The following is a 27,209-nucleotide window of genomic DNA, read 5'->3' as shown; positions in this document are numbered from 1 at the left end:
GAACAAGGATTCGTTCCCATCAGGGAGTAAGTGACATCCGGTGGAATGGGTGCGTTAATATATTTATTTATTTAATAAGTTAATTAATTTTATTTTTGGCTGTGTTGGGTCTTCCTTGCTGTTCACGGGCTTTCTCTCGTTGTGGTGAGTGGGGGCTACTCTTCGTTGTGGTGTCTGGGCTTCTTGTTGCGGAGCATGGACCCTAGGCACGTGGTCTTCAGTAGTTGTGGCACGTGGGCTCAGTAGTTGTGGCACACGGGCTTAGTTGCTCTGTGGCATGTGGGATCTTCCCGGACCAGGGATCGAACCCGTGTCCCCTGCATTGGCAGGTGGATTCTTAACCACTGTGCCACGAGGGAAGTCCCAGTATTTTCATTTAATTCAGATTGTAGACAGACAGTTTTTAGTGGTAACTCCTTTCCCCTTGATTGTTACAAGCCTCACTGTATGTGCTGTCATTTACATCGAGGACATTGTATTCTCTTTTATAGTTGAGTCTGTCATTTATGTCGGAGGAATGAGGACATTGTAACTGTATTCTCTTTTAAAGTTGAGTCTGAAGGACATAGACTAAGGTAGGCAATCTGTTAAAGGATTTAGGGTAATAATAACTTCGATTATCCAAGTGATTACTTTAGCTTTCTCAATCTCATACTGTCCATTTTGGGCCAAAGAATTTTTTGTTGTAGGTGGGCTGTCCCGCACATTGTATGCACCTCCCTGGCGTGACAACCCCAGATCACCCCGGTTGAAAACAACTGCTTCCTTTTCATAAGATTATCTAAAATTCCAGCAGGCCTTTCCCCTCTTTTCCTGCAATATTTCGCATTGTGAGCCGTTAACGCAGGTGGAGGCACAAGCTGGGTTAGTAGTACGAAGGAAGTACCAGGATGCCTTCATATTCTGCATTCGGCATATTTATGGGAACAACCAACATTTCTGTGCCAGGCCAACGGGGCACAAAGGTGATGAGGGCAGAGTCTCTGCAGAAGCTCAGTCTGGAGGCGCCTGCTCCTCTGTGGCCTGGCTAAGCCTTCAGTTACAGAACGGGCGGCCTCGTGGGTGCTGGAAGGTCCTTCAGGGGAGGAGCACGGCTGGCAGGTGCGCTGTACTTTCCTTTTCCGTAGTAATTTCAGATTAATTCAGTGTACCGAATACAGTTATGGTCCTATTAGATTCTTATCCCTGGGGTAAAGATCAGCTGAGTGGGTCTCTAAGCAAGAGCTAGGGTAAGAATTAAAACTCAGTCATTCTTCCTCCTCCTAAGAACATACCGAGGGGAAAGGAACACTTTCGGTTCTGTAGGGGGAGTTTAAAAGCAGATAAATGGCTTTTGAGGGAAGTTCCTGTGCAGGCTGACATGACCCCCTGGAAGGGCCAACTGGAGAGTTGTGAGGTGTCCTCTTGCTGGAGCCTGCTGCTCGGCACCGCACGAGGGAGGGGAAAGCACCGGGCAGGCCTGCGGGGATGAGGCTTGACAGATGGCGGCCAAAGTGAGGTAAGTGGTAGGATTCTTTTGGAAGCTACTTATTCTGCTAAATGGCCTAAAAAATTTAAAGTGCTGTAAAACATTCTCTTACAAATTTAATATTTGCTATAAAATCATTGCAGAAGCAGTTGAATGATTTTTAGTTGTCTTTATTAAAATGAAACAAATTAGGTACAAAAACCTTTGTTCCAAATAGATACTATGTATCTTACCAATGTTTTTGCTTGGTTTTGAGTTTTAAAGATTGGTGTAGAAATTATTTCTAATATAAACAAATGATTATTTCTTCCTCAGAGGGTTGATTTTTGTAGTACGCTGTTTACAAAAACTGAGTAAGTGAAAATGACAGTTTATAAATTTGTACCATTTAGGAAAAAAATGTTTATGTAGTGTAGCATGAATAACAGCAGATAAAACCATTGAAGATGTTAGTTTTTACACAGGTGGTAAAACCTTTAAAACAGACTCCAACATGCATTACATGTGCATTTCTGACCTTAACGTGCAAAAACAAAGCTACTGGTTAAAATAGACTTATTTTTGCTACAACTGAGCACACTTGTAAAATCCTTATTTTTATCATTAATTTCAATGAATAGCTTTGAAGCTATTCTGCTTAAAATGAGAATAATTTAAAACAATAATATTGAACACTGTAACCCAAAACTAATGGAAAACTACAGTGCTGCTGTGAACAAAGCCAGACAACAAAGTCAGACATTCTGGCAATGTGTAAAACACGAAGAAAAATGTTCCCCCAAGTTGTAGAACACTGAGGTACACAGAACAGTCTTCTCATATAAATCAAAGGTTTTCAAAGAAAAGGGAAAATACTCATTTGTTGTTGGCATCACCGATGTCTAGGTAAGCTGTAGTTAAATCACCCGGACAAATACAAAATTGATAATTCCGTCTTTAAAATAAAATAACCAAGAACTATTCCATAAATAGGATGCTACCTACTGGGGAAAATGTCTATGCATGTAGGCTACATTGTCTTCCGTCCTGGCAGCAGATGGACTGCAGGTGAAAACACTCATAGAATGGAGGTTAGTTATTTCATTAGTGATACTTGAGAAAGTCCCATTTATGCCAAACCAGCAGCGCCCCTAAATAAACAAAACTTTCACAAGAAAATTCCTAAGTCACTTCCTCCATGTGGCCTTCCTCCGATCAACCCCAAAGATCTGTGAGACCTCCTTTATTCTGTATCCCATCATCATCTAAATCCCAAAATTTAATTAAGGATTTTCCAGACTTCTTCTTTAGAATCTTTTCTGAAACAAATGGATTTGTGAGGATCTGGAAGTCATATATAAGCTTTCCTACAGTTATAGACTTTAAATGAAGTTTGGCTTCTATATTATATTGACACCTGTGAATCTGTTGCTTAATATCAATAAAAGCTCCCCAGACTCTCTGAGTGTGATGCTTTTCTTTCCAAAGGCACAGACCTAGGCTTCCTGGTGTCATCCTTCTGTATATAGCTGTGCTCAGGTCAGCGGTGATGGTCAGCAGCCTGCCCGGGGTGAGAGTCTCCCTAAAAGGGACCCCAGAAATTGATCTACCTTTCAAGAGGCTCCATCAGCATCCAGAAACACTGTACCCTATCTCGAAAGGCATCGGTCCTGCTGCTCTGCAAATCAATGTTCTCCAGGCCTCATTTTGGCAGCGTGGGCCCTGGAAGTCTTTCTGTGCTGTACTTCTGTAGCCTTCCTTCTTGTGCACCCGCACTGCAACCTCTGCAACTTCCCCTTACTTGGCGCTGGGATTTCAGGACCTAGGAATTTTCCACGATGTCCTTCTACATGCTTTTCATCGGCAGGCCTGGGCTGGCATGTCACACAAGGCTAGCTCCTTCGGCCAACCCCCTCTGCTTAGTCAGTGGCAGCTCCGCAAATGCTGGAGGGATGACTCAATGCACGGGAGTGTGTCCTAAATACTGCATTTGAAAGTGATAGTTTTCCTGAGCTTCTCATGACAATGACTAACCTCTCTGAATGTTTCTTTATGCCTGTGAATAGCTTATCGAAACGGATTAAGCATCCTTTTATGCATGTTCTTAGTAATACTGGCAATATAGTTCTTTTTGTTTGTTATGGAAATAACCCAAATTGGGAAAGGTAGCTTTAAAACTCCCCCGCTAACCAAAGCATGATCAATTGGGGAAAAAATTTTGAATTCTTTTCTTTTTCTTGTGAGAGGCATGGGAAATAATAGGAAAGGGAAAGTGGGGAGCACCACTCATCAAAAAAATATTTTAAGAAATGTGCTGGCTTCTATTTCAGGAAGGTTTACATCAACACTGTTAACAGACAAATGAAGGAAAAGGAAATGTGGATCATTGGTATTGGTACTTTTCAGAAAGGCTGATTGATAATATTTTCTTGTATTTGAGATAATCAAGGACAGAAAGCAATGTCACAGGATGTGAATTACTCCTCGTGACGGTGAGGAAGGTGCCTATTTTCTGTCTGTTGTACAGTATGTCTGGGAAGTCCCTCCCACACTGAGTCCTTGGTCTTTCTTCCTCTGACCCTTTCACATGACTTTGACTCCTTATTGGCAGGGCCTTTTCCTAAGATTCTTTTGCTGATAATCCAGTCATGCTGTTCTCACACAAAGGCGAGTACTAGAAATAGGCATGTCAGGCTATGACACAGCCTTCCTCCTCCTTTGAAGGGGTAATGACCTTATTCAAGATGCTTTTATTAGGTCTCCTCTGCAAGTTACCGGAGAAAAGTCATTGCATTTCATTCACACAACCATGCTGCCACTGCCAGTCTGGGTGGTTCTTCCAAGTCTCGGTCAACCCCCGTTTTACATGGCTGAGGCGAGGTAAGAAGTTGGACAATGAATTGTAATAACCTGGCTGATTTCTTACTTTGATTTAAAAAAAAAACAAAACTAATCATTATTATTTTTTTCTGCCTGTAAAAGTAGTCATTCCGACTGTAGAAAATACAGGGAAAACATAAAGAATAAAATTAAAATCCCACAAAATATCATCGTTATTAAATTTTGGTATTTTTCCTTCTATATCTGAGTTAAGTTATCTTGTCCCACTGGATGGGTGGGACCAACAAAAGAATTTTCTTTTTCTGTTATGGCCAAATCTACTGTTTCAACCTGGGAGGATCTGTCAGTTTTCTCATAGTGTGCATCACAGAGTTTAAAACTACTTGGAAATACAGCCCAAGCTGGCTGTGCTTCTTCACCTGGTACCTGGCAGTCAGGACTAGAAGCTGGTGACACTTCTTTAATTAAAGAACTGAAGGAGGGGAAAAACAAAAACAAAAACAAACAAAAAACAAACAAACAAAAAAAAACAACTGAAGGAGAAGTCTGAACCAACTTGAACTTCCTCTGCAACCTCAAGGGCACAGGTTTCTTTCGAAAGTATGAAAGCCACTGTCTGTAAGTTATCACCTTTTCTCTCACTTTCTCGTGGTTTCATTGACGTGTGATCAGCAGAGTTCACATCAGGCACCTCTTCAGGCTCAATTATTTCTTCCGCTGTCTCCTGAAGCTCTAAGCAGGGTAACGGGGCCTCCTGCTGCTGCTCCATCTCACCAGCGGATGCTTCTTCCCAGGGACTCGTGGGCGGTGATATGGTGAGAGTGAGGTCAAGGTCAGAATCCTCCTCTGATAACTCGAGGCTGACTTCCTCTCTATTCACAGATAGGCTGGTTTGTTTGGTAAATGCAGAATTAAATGTTTCAAAACTCATATGTTCACTGTTTAGACCACTCTTGTCATTCTTTAGTTCTGAAGAGCCATCCGAAGCATTCCTCACTGATGGGATGCAGTCAAGTGAATCTTTTTCTTCCAAGGGATCAGAAGCTGACGATGAGACTACTTCTTCAAGCTGGGACGACTCTACAGTGTCTTCCGAAGAGATGCTGGAGAGACTCTGGCTCGACAGAAAACATTCTTGAGAGAGCTTCATTTCTTCTCTGGGTAACAAATAACTAGAACTTTTAACTAGTGATAATGCCTCTGTTACAAGGCAATTATCAGACGGCGATGGTGAGCCTGCAGCAGCCTGCCCTTTCTGTAATGAACACATTTCTTTAGCAAGTATCTCTCTACTCACTGAGAAGGCACAAAGGTACTTAGCGCCTTGTTGTCCTGACATTGCCAGAGAGGGAACGTCCCTAAGACCCTGTGTCTTTTCAAATGCGGACACAGGATGTCTAAGGCTTGTAGCAGGTGATACTTGTTTAATCAACTCCACATTAAAGGGTGTAGGTTTATCAGCTCTGTTTACAACTTCTGTCTGTATCGGTGCATAGGCATTTTTTTCAAAACTGAATGTAACTCGTTCCAGATTAATCACTACATACTCCGTATCATCCTCCCCTTCCAAGGATGACTGACATTCTTTGATTATAAGGCTGCTATGCTGGATAAAGCCCTGCAAAGCACCTGTTTTTGTTTGCATTTTTGCATGAAAAACATCAACTTTGCTTTCAAGGGTGCTGTACACAGACTTTTGAAAAATCATTGACGGATTGCTGATCCCATCGTAAGTCCTGGCGAATGTGGACTGTGTGACAGTATCATTATAAGATGTCACCTGTGTGCCATCAAGTGGCTCAAAGGTTTTATCTTCAGCAGGAATAGAAGATCCATTAGTTTGGGTACTTCCAATGCTAGAAAGCACCAGATTAGAGGTCTCTAGTTTATCTGATGACTCTTGTTCGGCTTTCCCCCCAGTTATCTGAAATGATAAAAGCAAAAGAAATAAATTAATTTAAAAAATCAGGGGCCAAATAGATCTTTTTTTCAAGCATTTACATATGTGAAGAACAGAACAGACAAAGATCAATTTTAGTTTGCTCTGTTCTTTTGAATCTTCATAGGGTAGAGATCAAGCAAATCCCTCTCTTCTTAGGCTTAAAATACCCCCCAAATAGGAATTTGTTTTATCTAAATACACACACACGAGAACTCCAAAACTTTCTTAGTTGCACAGCCTTGTGTTTTTTTTTTTTTTTAATGGACTTTTGGGAAGAAAAGTGGCTAGACCACTGGCAATTTAAAGACTTGAAAATGCAGACTGTTTGCTAAATAGCATCACTTAATTCAGAAATGCAGCAGTAGAGGAAAAAGTGCTCAATTAATTTAAATTATTTTTAGTAAGATTAAAAGATAATCTTTAAAGCAAAGAATAACTTATTTTAAACACCAGCTTTCAATTAGACTATAAATGCACTGTCATCTGGAATGTTCCCATGAGGAAACACTAATTATTATCTCTTGTACTCAGAATACACTGATAAGCAGCTTTCCCAAGGTATCAATCTCTATCCTGTTAAATAAAAGTCCCTTACCCCTTAGCTGTCTTCTTAGCTTATAACTGGACATAATCTCTCTCTCATTTTAATACCTCCCTATTCAACAAAGCAGCAGAAAACACAGTGCAGCTTGCATTAATAAACTCAACTAAAAGGACTGATTTAAACAGTACCAGAAAGGATTTAGCATAAACAGTAACAGAAATACCTCTGGACAATTTTGATAACCTCATAAAAAGGCTGTTTCTTTTCTTCTTTTCTTTAAAGGCTGAAGAATGGTCTTGTTCAGAATATGGTAAAGTGGATTGACCATACAGTTGACCTACACCTGTAGCTCTGGAACACTACGGCCACAGATTTCCTGCCAGATTTTGAAGCAGTCGTGTTGTAAGTCAGGACCTGTGTTTCAAATCTCTTGTTAAAAACATTTCTGCCTTAGTCAAAGAAAGACACTGACCTGAGCAATTGGCAGGGAGGAGCTGAGACTTGGTTTTAAGGGGACACGACTGGCCAGATACAAAGCGTAGAAAACTCTTGATGGCACACTCATTCTGAGAACAGTTCTATGACCCTCCCAATCGTACTGTGGCTGATAATGTTGGGCCATAGTCGTGAATCTCACCATGCCTGTGCTCTTAGTGAAATGAAAACTTTGATAATCCTAGTTTGCCCTAGAATAGGGAGTGGTACAGGATTTAAAGGTGTGTGCACCTTTAAAGTATGGGTACAGTATTCAAGAAGATGACGGAAACATATTTCTAAGTATATGCTATAGAAAGTGTTAGGAATCGTTAATTTTAACATTCTACTTTCTACTTAATACTCTTTCATGTTTGCAAGAAAATCATTCCTAATTGGACATTACTAAAGTAAGTTAATATATATTACCACGACCGAAAATACTTTATAAGAAACTAGTGTGTGTATAAATATATATGTAATAATTAAAATCTGCCTGACTAAACATAAATACTTTCTTATTCTAAGGTAGTGATTTTATGTATCTCTTTGAGAATAAGATGAAATTTATGAACCCCATCCTCAGAAAAAGAACGCATACACACGTAACATATATTTTATGTGTACACATATAAACACACACATATGTGCATATATATACATAAATACATCCACAGAATTAGACACTGAGAAACAGCTAGAGTGTCCAGATCTGAGTCTTGGCCGGACAATTTACTATGTGCCTCCAGGCCATTCTGTACTTCTCCATCCTCAGTCTTCTCACCTATAAGATGGGTGGCACGGTCCTTACCTCACCCGGCCGTGTGAGAATTAACTGAGCTAATGCGAGTGAAGGGCTCAGACCAGTCTCTGGCCCACAGCGTTCCGCCAGTCTTCATTCTGATGAAGATGAGCATCTGCAGACACTCACAGACCCTCTGAGGCTCACCCCTGGACCTGCAAATCCCCACGGAAGCCCAGGTACAGAAACTCAATGTTAACACAGGCACTGAAGGTGCCCAAACCCATGTAAAATTATTCTGTAATAAATCTGCTCTGAAAGCTTAAAAAGGCAGGTATTTTGTCAATCCATTTACTTAGAACCTTGATACAACTTTTTAATTTGCTCCAATTAAAATTCGATTATCAGGCTTCTCTGGTGGCGCAGTGGTTAAGAGCCTGCCTGCCGATGCAGGGAATACAGGTTCGTGCCCCAGTACGGGAAGATCCCACATGCCACGGAGCGGCTGGGCCCGTGAGCCGTGGCCGCTGAACCCGCGCATCTGGAGCCTGTGCTCCGCAAAGGAAGAGGCCACAACAGTGAGAGGCCCGCGTACCGCAAAAAAAAAAAAAAAAATTCGATTATCCGTCCTATCAGTTGAGAACAGTGAAATGAAACAAAGTGTATTTTTCATATTTACAAACAGTTATCTGCAGACTATGAGAGGTCTGGCATTTTATTTACTGTCTCAGGATTTGTTTTCTGTTTTGGTGGTACGCGGGCCTGTCGCTGTTGTGGCCTCTCCCGTTGCGGAGCACAGGCTCCGGACGCGCAGCCTCAGCGGCCACGGCTCACGGGCCCAGCCGCTCCGCGGCATGTGGGATCTTCCCAGACCGGGGCACGAACCCGTGTCCCCTGCATCGGCAGGCGGACTCTCAACCAATGCGCCACCAGGGAAGCCCTCAGGATTTGTTTTTAAAAATATTCTTTAATATATTCAATTTTAGTTTCCTTTAAGGTTTATCAAAGATTTTTTATATTTATTATTACTGCATTTGATCCATAAACACTATTATAGGTAAACAGAATAAGTATTATTCACCTCTTTTAAAAGATAATAAGCTCAGAGAACAAGTAATTTGCCCCAAATCATACAACTGAAAAGCTACATAATTATGGTTGGCTCCCAGATCATCTGAGGCCTACGATTTTTTTCCTCCTTTTGTTTCTTCAATCAGGATGGTAGATAAGCTCCACCTGCAGACAATCCAGACTTTGTAAACTAAGTTTCTGGCATTCTAATCCTTTACATAGCTAGAGAATCCACTTTCCTAAAAGAAACCAATGCCTTGTTATGAATGTGATTTTACGTACAAAAAATATTTCTTCAAAAATAACACCAGCATTTACAGTATTCAGCTTGACCTACCTCATTATTACAGGAATAGATGAAATTCTGGCTTTCTGGGGTCTCTGGATGACCTGCTGTTGCAAACATTTCTTTCCGTTCATTCTGCACCCAAAGCTCCAAGCCTCTCACAGGCGGTGGTTTCATGAAAGGAAGCAGGGGGTCAGTGATTGGGAAGGACACTTTGGCAGTAGGACCTCTGGGAGCCTCATTAGTCTCCAACAGAGGGTCTACGGAGCACCTTTCCACACCGGAGGACTCTTCAATTTCACTGAATTCAAACGATTCTAACGTGCTATTTATGCACACGTATTTTGCTGGGTTGCTGTGTTCTACTACTTTTCGGGATGATTGTATGACTTTGTTTTGATTGCTATAAAACAGAGCTACCCACATATGAAGTAAAAGCTTCACTTCTTCCATGGTATCTGGTAAATCAGTATTCCAAGGCCTGAGATTTTAAAGAAAGAAGAAACCAAAATCATTGAAAATGACTATTTTAGTTGATTATCTTATAAGTAAGTGCCTTAATTATTAACCTTAGTTTTTGTGTTCATTTTTATTTTAAAAATTACATGAACATGAAACAATGAGTAAGATAAAAATGAAGTTGATATAACAAATGATTACAGTGAATCTGCTTGGTATTATTCCCAAGTTACTGGATTTTACACACTTCCTTCTCCCTCCCCAGAGTTTAGCACAAGTATCCCTTCTCGCTACATTTATCTCAACAGAAAAGTTCATCCGTTTTCATCCAGGGTCACTCCCACTCACCCGTGTAGTGCTCTGACTACAGTCTTCTCCAGGGGGTTGTTGGTATACTTACTTGCCGTCTAAGCTGAACACGTAATCTGCTTCCCATACGAAAGTGACCTTAAAGGAGCCGTCACAGCTGAATACGGCACGAGAGCGGCAGAAGTCCTGCAGGCTGGAGGGCAGCACCCCGCTCCTGCGCCTGAGCGCTGGGGCCTCGGAAAGCTGCTGCAGTGGGGAGGTGACCTGCTGATGCCGAAATGGCATCACTTTCCCCACTGGGGTTCCCGCTTCAGGGCCTTTAGTGCCATTCTTGGCAAACGCAGGGCCTGGGGCCCCTCTCTGCTGTAGATGCTTCTTTGAATGTTCTGCAAGGAGCAGGGCATAGGAATGCTCCACAGCAACGACAGAGCTTTGGCTTGCGTCGGAACTTTCTAGGGTTTCCTCGGGCAGTGCTGACTGGGCTTCTGCAGGGGCCTGAATGCCAGCAACCAAGCTTTCTTCCTCCTGGCTGACCGTGGGGTCTGATGTCAGATTACCCTTATCAGAGGAGGGCTTGGATAACGGTCCACCTTTTTGACTTTTAACTCCTCTATGATATTCATGGTCTGATGTACCACGCAAAGAATGTTCTTTAGAAAGCAAAACATCGTTCTGTGGCAATTCAGAGGAGCAGGGCAAGTTTCTGGGCTCAGAGGATGGTGTGGTAGAGGTAGCAGCGCTTAATGCAAGATCAGCCAACATATTTAGGGCCTGGGAGTCACAGTTGACAATGGAGTTTTCAGGTGGGTCTTCTGGAGCCACTGTGATATTTTCTGGTTGAGCTGTACTTATGCTAATAACATCTTCTCGACCATCTGAAATTTCTGATTGAAGCTGTGAAGAAGTTTCTCCTTTGGCTTCAGCATAAAAGAAAAAAAGACACATAACACTTGATTTCCATAGAATTAATTCTTTGTCATATTCCTATGGTTCAGTGAAAATCAACAGTTAAGTCAACATATTCAAGAAAAACCTCTTGATATGTTGCATAAATTGTATGTTAAATTTTTATTACCAGAGTGAGGTCTTGTCCAACTTCCTGATGTATTATAATGTATTTACCAAGGAACAAGTCTTAAGGAATGTGCATATTAATTTAAAAAGAAATCACCCTTCAAAACTGCATGTACTCAGGCTTCCCTGGTGGCGCAGTGGTTAAGAGTCTGCCTGCCGATGCAGGGCATACGGGTTCGTGCCCCGGTCCAGGAAGATCCCACATGCCACGCAGCGGCTGGGCCCGTGAGCCGTGGCCACTGAGCCTGCGCGTCCGGAGCCTGTGCTCCGCAACGGAAGAGGCCACAACAGTGAGAGGCCCGCGTACCGCAAAAAAACAAAAACAAACAAACAAAAAAAACCTGCATGTACTGACCTACACACAAGGCATACTACTCAGCTAAAGAAATATACAAAGAGAAAAAAACAAAAACAAGAAAACAAGACTCCTGCCCTCAGAGAGCTTACAATCTCGTGAGAATCTAAGAATTTCTAAGTTTAAAGTGTATATTATAGAAGGTTAATGTACTTTCTTAGAAATCATTTCCCTTGGCAAGTTATTAGAGGAACCACCTAAGTTCAAAATAGAGATGATTTTTAACCGTACTGATGTTTAATTATAATACGTTACGATACAAATAAAAAATGAGAAAAGTAAGAATATTCAGAATCGCCAATTAATTTCAAGTTTTAAAACTTCAGTTTCTGCATTAAAAACATTTCCTCTCTATTCTATCTGCAAAAAAGCAAATCTCCTCATCTACTGATAATTCTCCTTACAGCAGGTACTCAAATCTACCCACTGGCATTCGGTCAGAAAACTAACATTCTCAGGTGGTTTACTTGCCTTCTCAGGACTTTGATTCAGCCTTTTAAAATGTGATTATCGTGAAGGACAAAGTTCTCAACAATACTGGGCAGTGAGTCCCTGTAGCAGGTGGCTGGATGGACAGAAAAGCCAACTGTGCTCCTCTTTATAATTAGCAGTAGCAGGTCTGAAATAAATTACTAACCTGTCTGCAAAGCCCAATGACAGTACATTTACAGAGAAAACTCTGGCCTATGAGGTCATCAAACAGAATGACAAGAGCGTGTGTATGGTGAGGAGGGTAAAATTAATCAACCACTGCCCAGTTTTTATTTAAAATATCAAAGCCCAACGGGGTGAGGTACGAGAAAGTGGCCCAAAGAGGGCTGTCTCGTGAACCCTCCGGGTGTACTGGAAACACATTCATTTTAGGATCTGATGTGTTTACTGACACTAAGTTCATTCTATCCTTAAATACTATGGTTCTTACACTGAGTATCACTATGAGGAAGGTCGAATCTAGAGAACACTGTATTGAGTCAAGAAAAAGGGTTCATTTTCATATGTGTCATTTCAGGTAAATCATTTAATAACTGACTTGCTAGAGGTTTTCAATTAATTAAAAATACAATACTGATCATCTATCTCTTTTAAGAAATATAGATAAAATGATGCCAAATAAATTATAAAAAATTAAAGAGTTCAGTAAATAAAAACTATATTGAAAACTTTAAAAAGGACAGAAAACCATTAGTTTCAGTAACAAAATGATTGAGCCTTCTTAAACTCTGATATTTCAAGTAAAAGAAATGAAGTGGATTAGCATGGGTGATTAAGAAATAAAAGAAAAAATTAACACATTATTTAAAAGGTGGTAATCTTAAAATTTTAACTTGGAATGTGGCTGCACAATATATACAGACACTTGCAATACAAATCGCCCTATTTCTGAATACCCATTCTGGAAACTTCATTTTCTGGGCTCACTTTTCTGCCAATGCCCAGTTGCACACCTCCTCCCACTAATCGATTAGCCTACAAGTATATAGAAGCCAATTCAGCACAAGGAATTCTAATGACAAGGCTGGGAATACAATGCATTATGTATGTATCTATACTCATCCTGTTTACAAACTAATTGGAAAGACAGGACCAAGACACACCAGATGATTGGAAAATAGTATGAATTAACTCTTTAACGTTCTCAAAAACCCAAAAAAGAAATGGAAAAAAAAGGAGAAATGAGTGCAGATCAGAGCATCAGGAAATGACTCCGGGTGGACTTAGCTGAGCAGAGGGGACTGCACAGGAGTGACAACAGGCGTGGTTCGTGTGGGTGGCACCATGTGCCTGGCAGGGAAGGCACGCATTGGGAAACGGCAGGAGAGAAATGTGCACCCGTGGGTAAGACCACCTCGTAACTGCCTGGGGAGACAAGCAGAGAGGCTGTGTTGGGTATGACTCTCTACAGGCTGTACGGTGATATGACTGAGGAGCTTTCAGAAAAATCTTCAGCCATAAACAACATTAACGAAACTGAGGAAAGGGACTTCCCTGTGGTCCAGTGGTTAAGACTCTGCGCTTCCAATGCAGGCAGTGGGGGTTCGATCCCTGGTCAGGGAACCGAGATCCCACATGCTGCAAGGTGTGGCCGAAAAAATTTTTTTAAACAATGAGGAAAGAAAAAACCAAGCTCATCCATAATACCATCACCCCAACAAGAGTTTCTTTCCCTGAATTCCACTAAATTTGAGGCTTTTAAAAAACCTAAAGGTAGATGAGAGAAAGTAGAATCATGAGATTAGACAGAAAACTGATGGAAATACAGAGATATGAGGAAATGAAGGTTTTTCTAAACAAAACACACCACCACACATACAACACAGTAGGACTCAATACCGAAGATACTGTAAAATGTATAGATTTTGCAGCTTGGTGGAGCTGCACTCTACTCAGAGAGACGGGTGTGAAGAGGGACATGGAGCTGGGAGAAAAGTGAGGTCCGCGGTGATGAGGGAACGTGCCAGCAACGAGGAGGTTCCAGCAGGTGGAACACGGAACCAGCAGTCAGCTGCTGGCTCACAGAAGGAGACTTGGTTATTCACTTCCGCACAAGTAGAAGTAGAAAAGTAAAACTGCTTTTAAAATTAATTTAATGCCTTTTGAAACCAAATACAGGGGCTTCCCTGGTGGCGCAGTGGTTGAGAGTCCGCCTGCCGATGCAGGGGACACGGGTTCGTGCCCCGGTCCGGGAAGATCCCACATGCCGCGGAGCGGCTGGGCCCGTGAGCCACGGCTGCTGAGCCTGCGCGTCTGGAGCCTGTGCTCCGCAACGGGAGAGGCCACAGCAGTGAGAGGCCCACGTACCGAAAAAAAACAAGAAAAAATACAAGTGAAATACAGGATTCGAGATTACTGACTGCTTTGAACCATGTCTTTACAGTTCCCTCTGGACAAACCTATAATATCTTCTATAACTGATTATGGTCCAGAAAAATACTGCCAGATGCTACTTGCTTGTGAATTTAGTCCTTAAAAAAGGCCATTTATACTTTAACTCTGCTAAACAGTTCATGTTCAGGCTTTCTGCAGAATGAAAAGTAGGGTCTATTTAGTGAAGGTATGAATCTTGGCACTTTCTTACTTATTCACAATGGGAAACCAAGTTACTTGTCCTGTCAGTGTCTGAACTAAAGAAGACCACAAGAACGTGACAGATTTCAACTGATCTTATACTGTTTCAATATACTACTTTATAATCTCGATTAGTCTGTATTACGGTGCTGAAATTTACAGGAAGAGGACTTCTTACCAGGTTGTGGCTGCTTTCTGATTCTGGGATTCTGATTGCCTTTTACTATATTTTCCCTCTGTTTTTGTGGAGAATTCTTCACAGGTGGCTCAGCCCTTGGAACAGTTTTGACTGGAGATGTCTCTCGTTTCCTTGCCCTTTTAGCATTCGTTGACCCTGGAACATCTTTAGAAATAGGAGCTTCTTGGTTTTTCCAATCCAATTTGGTTGTCTGTACAAACTGTGCAGTCAGCACTTCAGCACCTTATGCAGAAAAGACACCGTTTTCTAAGGGGTAGGGGGCGCACATATTTATCAGCATAGCTTTCCTTTGATTTGTTTTGGGGGGGAAACTTTAATAATGGGGAATAAAATATAAAATTGGGGGTATTTCATTAAAAGATTTTTGAACTTGCTAAGTGTTGGTCTATATCCCTAATTAGGATTAGGAGAAAAATATCAGAGTAATAACTTTATAGAAACAAGGCATGACTTAATTTTTAAAAAAGATTCCATAATCTTTGCTGACTGATGTGGCAGGTAAGGCTGAACATGCTAGTTCACAGCACAGGGTGACGGATAATTCAATTTACACAAAAGCGACACAGCTCCCATAAAGCCATATGGTTAAAACCATGATCACACTGTAGAGAAGAGACTGTAGGTTCACAAAGAGCCATCTTACATATTTTCCTTCACTACACCTAAATATCAAAGCTTTAACGCTGCCTGAAAAATCATCTCTTAAGAGAAGACAGAGGAAGGTACATTGAAGAAAGTCCTCTTCTGATTTAACTTCCTATAAATCTATTATAATTGCTCATTTCTCTTACAAAATGCTCAGCTTTACTTCTCGCAGGGAAGGAAGGAAAGAACTAAAGGTGGGGGCACATGAGGAGAAAAAACTATTAACAACCTGCTTGTATCACACGCAGAAAGTGTTTCAATCCTTTAAGAGTTAAAAAAAAATGTTAATAAATGTTCCCTGTGAAAACGTTTTCCCCATTGACTATATAAAATAATCACACGTGTGAATGTTTGCAAATATTTTAAAATCACGTTATATGGGAAATACTATTTCTAATTGATTGAGAACAGAAAATATATTAAACAGTTTCAGAATGTGATGGTTATTAGTGAAATGTAGAAAAGAGACCAGTTTCATTTTATTCTTTTGAAGGTTAGAAAAATAAACGGTTTTTTAAAAAAGCTTTTAGACTCTCTTAATGTTGTACATTTCCCTGGGTCTAATTATTTTCTTCCCTACTAAACTATCAAAGGCAATAAAGCAGCAGTTTTGTTTTTAGAGTAAGACTTCTGATTTTATACTGGTTACAATTTCTAAAATTTTTAGCATAAAAAAAGGCAAAATATAAGTCAAGCAGGAAAACTGTTAAGACTAAATTAAGAAGAGAAAGAAAATAAGATGAGATGATCAAGACTAGGGGAAGCGTAACATCTGCACGGGCGGGAGGGGAACATCTCTCACAACCTAGGTCCTGCGAGGAAAAGGAGAAACACGAAACAGGTGACCCTGCACGGACTGCCCTGCTTATTTGCATCACTCAGTGACATGTTTCTCAAGCTGCATGCAATAACCCATGGGTGTATTATAAAATAAACTTAATGGGCTGCAACCAGAATTCTTTGTTAAATGAAACAGAAGATATCAGATTGTATTACACATAGTTAGGGTAAATGCTTCCTGAAATTTCTGTTTCAGTAATGTATGAATTTGTGTGTACTGGACTACAATATACAATGTATTTCTTTTCTATTTTTTTTTGAGCTTTTGTGGTATTATATTTAGTCATCTTGGCTGGTTTAATCACATCGTTGTTGTTGTTCATTTTTTGGCCACACTCTGTGGCATGTTGTGTCTTAGTTCCCTGACCAGGGATCAAACCCGTGCCCTGTGCACTGGAAGTGTGGAGTTGTAACCACTGTACTGCCAGGGACATCCCTAAAACATATTTCTTATAGTGGATGAAATTAGCACACTTGAGAAACAGTGACAACATATATGTTGAATTATAGGTAATTTATTTAATACCTTTAAAATGGTTCATATAGAGAGAAACCCAATATGGTTGGCCTGGAATTTGTGAGGAAATGTAGAGTGTGAGTTGCTGCTTCATACTGCCGTTCTTTCTACCACCCTCCTAAACACACACACACACACACACACACACAATTTCTCAAACTATAATTGGCCAGAAATAACTACTTGTTAAACCACAGGGTAAAATCTTAATTATCTAGGATCCTGGGGATCCACACACCTCCAGTGTTTCTTCTTTAGGCATCAGAATTTTAAAATTCAAAATACTATAGATAGGGTTGGCAAATTTTTTCTGTGAAGGGCCGGACCTCAGTCACAGCCGCCCACCTGTGCCAGCACAGTGAAGTACAGAGACAACAGGTAATGCCTGAGGGACCCTTTGGCCCAAGTCTGCTCACCTCTTCGCTAAGGGGTCATAGAGCATAAGTTCCCTAGTTTTAAACAAAATACACCACACATAATCTGAGATGACTCTAAGCCAAAATTGTGTTATTTGTCGTGCTCTGTTCACTGAAGTGCATTTGACTAACATTAAATGGCTCTGGACGCTGATTCTCCCTCAGTTTTCAGGGGGCAACAAAACCACTTGAGGAACTGTTTCAATATATATGTCTCGAGGCCACTGGACCTTGTTTCAGTAGGTCTGTAGTAGGATCCAGACGACCACTTTTAAAACACACAAAGGATTAGAAATTCTGCCCCAGGATGCTCTAGTTCTGGGAGAGTCCAGGCACTTCCCCCCCTCTTTAAACACGTTCAGGCTATCACTTATCAGTTTTTGCCATCTGTTCTTAGTGTGCCTGATTTTAGCAGATCCTCTTCTTCCACTCGAATTTGTCCGAGGACAGTTCAGAAACTGAATGACCTTATTTCTTAGACAGGTAAGTAAATAACTGAGTGATGATTTGAGCAGTTTTACAAGTGAAATACAAGCTTTTGGTGGGTGGGCTTTTGTCCTATTTCTTGATTTTCATGTTATCTAGATTAGCGCTTCTCCAACTTTAGCATGCACACAGATCACCTGGAGAGAGCTAACGGACACTGTCAAGCTACAGTCCAGGATGGTCACACAGGAACAGGGTTAACACACAACAGTTATTACTAATTGCTCATCTGAAAATCCATACAGACCATGCTTACCGTTTTCTCTTTTCTGACGGAACTTGAGAGTTGTGCGAGAGTCTGGACGCTTCTTTGCTCCACCACGAATTCTTCTGGGAAAGGGACGGCACAACTTCACCCTTTTACTCTGTACCACGGGCAGCGTGCCTGCTTTTCTCTTACGCTGAACTCTCAGATTTGATGCGGGACTTAATGGGACCAGAGTTCCCTGCCTTGTTTTAAACATCTCTTCAGAATTCTTTTGTGTTTCTGTTTCTTGTCTTACTTGTGCCGCTGAGTTGTGAAATTCAGCACCTGGAGTCATAACTAAAGAAAATCCAGCATCACAAATTCCATCTGAAATACCTTATTTCTTGGACAGGTAAGTAAATAACTGAGTGATGATCTGAGCAGTTTTACAAGTGAAATACAAGCTTTTGGTGGGTGGGCTTTTGTCCTATTTCTTGATTTTCATGTTATCTAGATTAGCGCTTCTCCAACTTTAGCATGCACACAGATCACCTGGAGAGAGCTAACGGACACTGTCAAGCTACAGTCCAGGATGGTCACACAGGAACAGGGTTAACACACAACAGTTATTACTAATTGCTCATCTGAAAATCCATACAGACCATGCTTACCGTTTTCTCTTTTCTGACGGAACTTGAGAGTTGTGCGAGAGTCTGGACGCTTCTTTGCTCCACCACGAATTCTTCTGGGAAAGGGACGGCACAACTTCACCCTTTTACTCTGTACCACGGGCAGCGTGCCTGCTTTTCTCTTACGCTGAACTCTCAGATTTGATGCGGGACTTAATGGGACCAGAGCTCCCTGCCTTGCTTTAAACATCTCTTCAGAATTCTTTTGTGTTTCTGTTTCTTTTCTTACTTCTGCCGCTGAGTTGTGAAATTCAGCACCTGGAGTCATAACTAAAGAAAATCCAGCATCACAAATTCCATCTGAAATACCTTATTTCTTGGACAGGTAAGTAAATAACTGAGTGATGATCTGAGCAGTTTTACAAGTGAAATACAAGCTTTTGGTGGGTGGGCTTTTGTCCTATTTCTTGATTTTCATGTTATCTAGATTAGCGCTTCTCCAACTTTAGCATGCACACAGATCACCTGGAGAGAGCTAACGGACACTGTCAAGCTACAGTCCAGGATGGTCACACAGGAACAGGGTTGACACACAACAGTTATTACTACTTGCTCATCTGAAAATCCATACAGACCATGCTTACCGTTTTCTCTTTTCTGACGGAACTTGAGAGTTGTGCGAGAGTCTGGACTCTTCTTTGCTCCACCACGAGTTCTTCTGGGAAAGGGACGGCACAACTTCACCCTTTTACTCTGTACCACGGGCAGCGTGCCTGCTTTTCTCTTACGCTGAACTCTCAGATTTGATGCCGGACTTAATGGGACCAGAGCTCCCTGCCTTGCTTTAAACATCTCTTCAGAATTCTTTTGTGTTTCTGTTTCTTTTCTTACTTCTGCCGCTGAGTCGTGAAATTCAGCACCTGGAGTCATAACTAAAGAAAATCCAGCATCAATAAATTCCATCTGAAATACCGTACTTCTTAGACAGGTAAGTAAATAACTGAGTGATGATTTGAGCAGCTTTACAAGTGAAATACAAGCTTTTGGTGGGTGGGCTTTTGTCCTATTTCTTGATTTTCATGTTATCTAGATTAGCGCTTCTCCAACTTTAGCATGCACACAGATCACCTGGAGAGAGCTAACGGACACTGTCAAGCTACAGTCCAGGATGGTCACACAGGAACAGGGTTAACACACAACAGTTATTACTAATTGCTCATCTGAAAATCCATACAGACCATGCTTACCCTTTTCTCTTTTCTGACGGAACTTGAGAGTTGTGCGAGAGTCTGGACGCTTCTTTGCTCCACCACGAGTTCTTCTGGGAAAGGGATGGCACAACTTCACCCTTTTACTCTGTACCACGGGCAGCGTGCCTGCTTTTCTCTTACGCTGAACTCTCAGATTTGATGCGGGACTTAATGGGACCAGAGCTCCCTGCCTTGCTTTAAACATCTCTTCAGAACTCTTTTGTGTTTCTGTTTCTTTTCTTACTTCTGCCGCTGAGTCGTGAAATTCAGCATTTGGAGTCATAACTAAAGAAAATCCAGCGTCACAAATTCCATCTGAAATACACGGAGACTGAGGACAGCCTGCCAATAAGTCTAGTGCAGTAGATACTTCCAAAATGTACCCATTAGGATTTGAAGAATAAGATCTCAACTGAGTTAAAGACTGTAAAGGGCACTTTTCAGCTGGAGGAGTCAAGTCAAAACCACTGGACACTTTGCCAAAGAATGCAGTCTCTTTAATTCCATCCTGAGAAGCAGCAGTCAATGAAGGACTTTTGTCCACCTTGTACAGTTCTTGGAGATTATGCTTTACTAATGTGTTTGGACAGATTCCTTTTTCAGAAAATGATTTCTTTGCTTCCAGCAGGGCACAATTAAGGGCAGGTAAAATAGGTACCACCTTCAATGAGATGTCATCTTCAACTTTCAAGTCTTTCAGCCCTAAAATATATACACATGTATTAAAAACCCAAAGTTCTTGTTTTTTCAAAAACATGCAGGAAAAAACGCTTTAGATTACAAAATTACAGGATGGTTAAATATGATACAGTGTTTCAAATGGTAATCTAAATAGCAATTAATAGAAGACTTATGGATGCACTTAATGAACATATATTATCTCCATATATATGAAAACACGCACACACAGAACCAAAAAAGAGTCACTCAGATGGGATCACCAGGTGAGAATGAAGAAGGCAGGCCCGCCTGCAGCTCCATCTCATCTGACCAGGAGCCCAGCGTGGGCTCAATGCACCGGCATTTAGAGTTGGCAGAATTACTTTTCTATTCTCATCTTCTGCTTTTAAAATGTATCTAATCTGTACCTTATATGACCTACTTCAAATTCTCTTAAGAAGGTAGTCACAGGTGCAAACTTTCAGTTATAGGATAAATAAGTACTAAAGATGTAATGTACAACATAATAAAAAATAATTAACACTGCTGACGTTACATATGAAAGTTAAGAAAGTAAATACTGGGACTTCCCTGGTGGCGCAGTGGTTGAGAATCCACCTGCCTTTGCAGGGTACACGGGTTCGAGCTCTGGTCTGGGAAGATCCCACATGCCATGGAGCAACAAAGCCCGTGCACCACAACTACTGAGCCTGCGCTCTAGAGACTGCGAGCCACAACTACTGAGCTTGCATGCCACAACTACCGAAGCCCGCGTGCCTAGAGCCAGTGCTCTGCAACAATAGAAGCTACCACAATGAGAAGCACGTGCACTGCAATGAAGAGTAGCCCCCGCTAGCCGCAACTAGAGAAAGCCTGCAGCAACGAGGACCCAACGCAGCCAAAGAAGGAAAAAGAAGGGAAATACTAATAGTTCTCATCACAAGGGAAAAAATGTTTTTTCTATTTTCTTTAATTTTGTATCTATATGATATGATGGATGTTCACTAGAATTACTGTGGTAGTTGTTTCATAATGTATGTAAGTCAAATCTTTATGCTGGTAAACCCTAAACTTATATAGTGCTGTATGTCAATTATATAATATCTCAATAAAACTGGAAGAAACTAGAGTTACAACACAAACCAGTTGAACTAAAAGAAAGTAAACCCTAAGTAACCCCCAACTCTCATGGTAACTACTGGTATATATTTCATCACCTTCTCTAGCAAATGCAATTTTTTAATATTATGTAACTAGACTGACTAGTCTGTATTTTACTTCCTCTCCCTGGTTCACTCTCTGACTGAAATGCTAATTTTTCAGCAACTCAATAACCTAAAGGAAAAGAGTACAGGAAAAAAGAGAAAAGGTCAGGTCACTGAGAAATAGGTAATAAAATCCTAGAAAATGTAATTTATCAGTAATAAAAAACCCACAGATAATAAAGACCTTTGGTGCCTACTAAACTGAAGTATACCATTCTTTTTAACGAAAAAGTAACTGCAAAATTAAGAAACACCTAGCTGAATACGTTTATACTTGAGCAGGTATCAGGAAAAGAATGGCAAATAAAAATAAATGGGAAAATGTGGCTAGCCATTAAAATAAAAATTCCTTTCTCTGCAGTTCATTTAGATAGTAAAAGGAAAAATAAAACATGACAAAGTTCTTATGTACTGCTAACAGTTCACGATAAAGCAGCAGTTTTCTAGACAACTTCATTATTTCAAGAATTTGGAAAGGCAGAAGTCAGAACGATTTGTAACAGGCTATTATGAAATCTAAGAAAAAGAACTTTTTAAGTCTGCTAAGCGAAGAGTCGCTCAATTTAAAACAAATAACCACAGCACTGAACATTTCTGAGTGACCAGAAATAGAAAAGTGTCTTAACGAACTAGAGGAGGCTGTGAGCATTGAACACAACAATCCAATGTTTACTCAAAAAGAAATCCTGTGCTGTTCAACCCCAAATGGTACAGGAACTAATGTTTCTTATTCAGGTGGTAGTGTACACCTAAAAATAAGAATAAAGGCAGAGCTCCTGCATACGGAGGGAGGCAGTGGGGGAACAGAGCTGGAAGCCAGCTCAGGCTCAGCTGTTTGACCTTGGGCAAGTTTAAGTTTCAGTTTCCTCATCTTTGAAATGGTCACAATAAAAATACCTATTAAGGGCTGTGAAATCAATTGTGCCTAGCAGAATATCAATGTAGTAAATGCTTGAAAAATGCAAGCAGCTATCGCCATTATGTTATTATAACTGGTAATATTTTGCTTATTCCAAACAGGTAATGCCAGCAGTTCTCTGCTTTGAGTAGCTGAATACAATTTAAAAACATCAATTAAAAAATTTTTTTGGATTGGTTGTAGCTTTATAAATACTATATACAAATCATGTTTAAACATACACAGTGTGATTATAAAACAATGAGGAAAATTTCCTCATATGACAAAAAGAAATGACTCATTTACTTTAATTTATTTATTTGCTCAGCAAGCATTTATTACTTTTTAGGTGCCTGACATTGCTAAGCAGTAGGGATGCAGTAGAATACAAGAAAGGCAGGCATTAAATAATTATAAAAATAAATATTTAAATTATATTGGTGAAAAGCCTAGGGGTCCTCATTGAAGGAAGAGTGGTGATGGGAATAAATAAAGTGATATTTAAACTGACACCTGACAGCTATGGGTAAGTGGCTAGACCAGCACTTCTCCTCCAATTTTATTCATTATCTACCCCCACCAAAGACAGCCTTTCTAGACTTTGTTTCCTAACTGCCCTCTGAAATTCTAATACCACAGATATACTGTATATCTATTTACAGACTGCAGGAGCAATATTTTTTGCCCCTAGCAGGCAATTCCTGGTTCTGGCTTGGGGGGCGATCAACATCATCTGATCAGGGGGAAGGAGACAAGTAGTCCAGACAGAGGGAAGTGCTTCTGTGAGGACCTTAAGTCCTACTGACGGGGAGACTATGATAAAACCAACTCCCAGCTCTTGTTGTTCCATAACAAATGAATCCAGTTTTGGACATGCTGAATGTGAGGACCATCTGAGACATTTAAGTAGAAAGAAATGTCCATAGGCAGGTGGATATCTGAGCATGGAGCAGACAGGAAAGGATAAGCCTACAAAGAAAGGAGATGAAGGATTGACCAGGGAGAGTAAAGGAAGAAAGTTATTTAAGAGAAGAAAAGAGTTACCAGGGTCATATGCTGCTGAGAGTTTAAGATGAGGACTGAAAAATGGCCCACAGGTGCAGTGAACTGCCAGTCCTGGTCCTTACCTGCTGACGGGGATGAATGGAATAAATGCAACCCGTGAAGACCCATCTGCTCCTCTCCAAAACCTACACAGAATGAGAATCAGAAGAAACGTGAGGTTGCTGATCTTATACAATAAAAGTAAACATACTGAAAAACATTTATTCAAAAAGTTGTTCTTACTTGTTTCTGACATTAAGGCTGACGACGTAAGTAAAATGAAAAATTCTCGATCTTCTAAGCATTTGACGATTGCCTTAAACATAAAAGAGCAAGAAAGAAGATTCAATTCCTCTCTCCTTCTCCCTCTACCACATTCTTCAGTGATTTTTAAGCTCATGAAAAGTTAAAGAAAAAAATTCTTGAAATGTCAGTATTTATGGGAATCAGGACAATTTTGTCCCCAGTATCAGAAACTGCAAGCTCCTTAGCATTCAAGTAATCTTGGCCTTGTTATGGCTACATATAATAAATAACTAGAACATCATGGGTTAGTTTTAGGATAGTGTTCAATTACATAACAAATCAATCAGAAACAACGTCTTTCATTTTTTTTCATTGACATGTTGGACATTTCATACTGCTAAGTAGCCGCTCTGTTCCCATTTAGCCACTACAAATTCAAGGTCAATCAGACCTATGATTAACATGTTAAGCTCATTTTAATACAAAACATATCACAGAATCCTGGGACTAGAAAAACTGGAAGATACCATCCATTAAAAGAATCCTTTCTACAGCTTCCTAAGAGATGAGTAATAAAAGGAAATAACATCATTAGGTCCCCTGGTTATAAGAAATGCAGATGAAAATAAATACTTCTATTTTCCCTCTACCACAGTCTTCAGTGGCATCTTCTGTCATTCTAAATCACAGAGATAACAGCTCTTCTTCCCCATTAGTCACCATTTCAAAAGCCTATATACCCTTAACAAAGATAAAATTCAATGTCATACAATAATTTCTCAGTTAAAAAAACAGAATAAAAGATACCACTTTATAAAGTGATAAAACATACTTCAAAACTTGACAGGTCATAAGCCTACAAATATGATAAATCAATAAATTATTCAACAACTCAAGTATGAAAAAAAGACTTCTTTTCTAATTATTTATTGGAACTAATTATGAGACTGAAACTTCACCCACAGGAACAATCACTATTGTGAGTCTCCAAACATTTCTATCACAGCCCCTATGCATTGGTTGGTTTACATTTTTGTCTCCTATAGTCTTGTAAGTTCCTTGATGGCAGGGACAATTTGTCTTTTTGCTTCTGGCACACAGTAAGCACTCAAGAAAGAATTACTGAATAAATGTATCAACAGTTATATATACCCATATCTTTGGTATTTATCAGCAAACAGATGTAATTCTTGTTTTATCTTTTTATCGGTGTAAAGAGTAAAAGTGACAATAATTAGCTACATTATTCTGAATTTTAGTTTTGTAATATAGATGAAAGTAAAATCCTATATCTGCTTAAAACTGTACATTCCTTTATTCCAAAATATGTGCACGTAAAACAAATATGTAGTGTATCTTATTAGTCTCTCAAATTATGCGCTGAAAGGGCTATATAAAATTCCTATTTTAACCTTTGTGGGGAAAAAAATCATAGAATCTTTGAAATATCTACTTCTAGCCTTTTCCATTCACACACAGAAAAATCCAGCCATACATGTCTTTACCACCTTTTAAAGAAGAGACCTTCCTCAGTACTGTTCTTGAAGTCCAGTGTTGTAGGTACAAGGGACATTTACTGCTCGTCCACTATACACCAGGCACCAAGGTGTCAAAGATGCTTAAGACATGATACCTACCCTCAAGGAGCTCGATGTCTAGGTAGGGAGACCGATATGGAAAGATTATTCATTATAAAATGAGGCAGGAAAAGCAGCCTGGAGCACTGAGAGCGAAGGACCTTATGTGATAAGTAATTTCTGTTAAGTAATTAACACACAAACTGTGAAGTAAAGCTGGGCACCGAGTCTCCTGAGTTCAATACCAGAAGCACTCACAAGTAGACCCTTCACTAATGCATTTTCTCAAAGTATCTTTGAACTTCCTTCCTTTGAATTTCCAAATATAAAATGAACTACACTACTTCGAAAACACATAGCCTGTAGTCCCCGTCGATACTCGGTGGTCACCTGCTCAGCATCCTGTGTCAGCCACTGCACCTCCTTACTGCAGAATGGGGGCCCTGACCTCGCACCCAGTTCTGGAAGGTGGGCTCTGAGTGGCCTGAACTAATCAGTGTGGGCCATTCCCTTTCTAGTTGCTGCTGAGAGACATGCAGATGATGGAACTGGTCTAAGGACAGAAGCCATGGTTTGGAGGACGGGTTCTCTCTGCATGCAAAAAGGAAGCACGCAGCCCTGACTGGCAGCCTAGGACAGAACTATTGCACAGAGGAGGGAGAAGCTGAAAGAAAAAGAGTCCTGAGCAAACAGCACTTGAACTTGCTTTACCATCTAAAACTCAAAAGTAAGCCTATCAAAACTCTTTATTGTTTAAGCCAGTCTGAATTTCTGTTACATGCAACTCAAGCATCTTACCTGACACTTCCCCCAAGGCAGCTCACCTATCTATTCTGTTAATTTACCGGTTTCATACTGTCTACTATGGGGATAAGTCCGTTGTGCCACTAAAGGGCTGAGCAGACTTGTTTGCTCACTTCCACCATGCACACTGTTTCCTTTGGGATGTTTGGGAATCACTCACTGTAAGGTCAGCATCTACTCCTATCCTCAGACCGAGGAGCCCTGGTTAACACAGTGGAGAGGTCTTTGGATGTTACATATTTCTCAGTAGAATCGTGCTTTTCTACGCTATGAAAGCAATAGAAGCAGCAACTTTTTCTTCTTTATACACCTATGTGTTGACAAGGGTCACTTTTAAAGAAATATCCCACAAATCAATCTCCTTTGATTAATGCAGAAATACTAGGGATCTACTCAATTCTTCCATCATAAAACAAAAACAACAACAAAAAAGGATTTGAGAAAAACTGTCCTCCTATACTTAAAACCAGGAGTATGAACTGACTAGTGAGACACAGAAAAAGTAAACTAAGATACAAAGGGGATGAACATGTTAGCCAATACATATCATGTCAATAAATATTAAATGATAAATATCCTCTTAAGGGAATTTCCTGGCGGTCCAGTGGTTAGGACTTGGCACTTTCATTGTTGTGGGCCCGGGTTTGACCCCTGGTCAGGGAACTAAGATCCTACAAGCTGTGTGGCGTGACCAAAAAAAAAAAAAAAAAAAAAATCCTTTTGAGCAAGCTAAAACAATTCAATCTAGGCAGAGCCAACTAATAAACAGATATCAATTTCTCAATTTAAGGAAAACATAATAATAATATTTTAAACTGATGATTCTTACCAATTGCTCCCTTTTAATGTACTCTGTTAGTTTATCTACTTTTTCCCCTTGTTTGTTGGACAGTTTCACCTCATACATATTGAAGCACATATCTTGGCAACAGACTG

General features: G+C 40.4%; 2 protein-coding genes across 2 annotated transcripts; both read right to left on the bottom strand.

The window, feature by feature from the left end:
• Positions 1 to 1,622: 1,622 nt before the first annotated feature.
• LOC149748617 (protein TASOR 2-like) lies at positions 1,623 to 20,551 on the bottom strand. Its single transcript, XM_089916989.1, is given in 6 exon segments — positions 1,623 to 6,212; positions 9,399 to 9,828; positions 10,155 to 10,210; positions 10,212 to 11,032; positions 14,789 to 15,031; positions 19,777 to 20,551. Coding segments are annotated over 6 exon segments (3,774 nt in total). The 5' UTR covers positions 20,537 to 20,551; the 3' UTR covers positions 1,623 to 4,748.
• On the bottom strand, positions 17,896 to 19,481 carry LOC149748618 (uncharacterized). Its single transcript, XM_089916988.1, has 3 exons — positions 19,174 to 19,481; positions 18,572 to 18,859; positions 17,896 to 18,257 (listed from the first exon to the last, which is right to left on the bottom strand). Exons 1-3 carry the CDS (start codon positions 19,457 to 19,459, stop codon positions 17,911 to 17,913), a joined length of 921 nt encoding a protein of 306 aa, XP_089773114.1. The 5' UTR covers positions 19,460 to 19,481; the 3' UTR covers positions 17,896 to 17,910.
• Positions 20,552 to 27,209: the final 6,658 nt, after the last annotated feature.

This window comes from Delphinapterus leucas, chromosome 8 (assembly GCF_059928025.1).
Source record: "Delphinapterus leucas isolate spDelLeu-1000000601 "Yukka" chromosome 8, BTC_Dleu_Yukka2, whole genome shotgun sequence".
NCBI lineage: Eukaryota > Metazoa > Chordata > Mammalia > Artiodactyla > Monodontidae > Delphinapterus > Delphinapterus leucas.
Note: the sequence above shows the minus strand (reverse complement) of the source record. Positions and strands in the feature narration are given on the sequence as shown.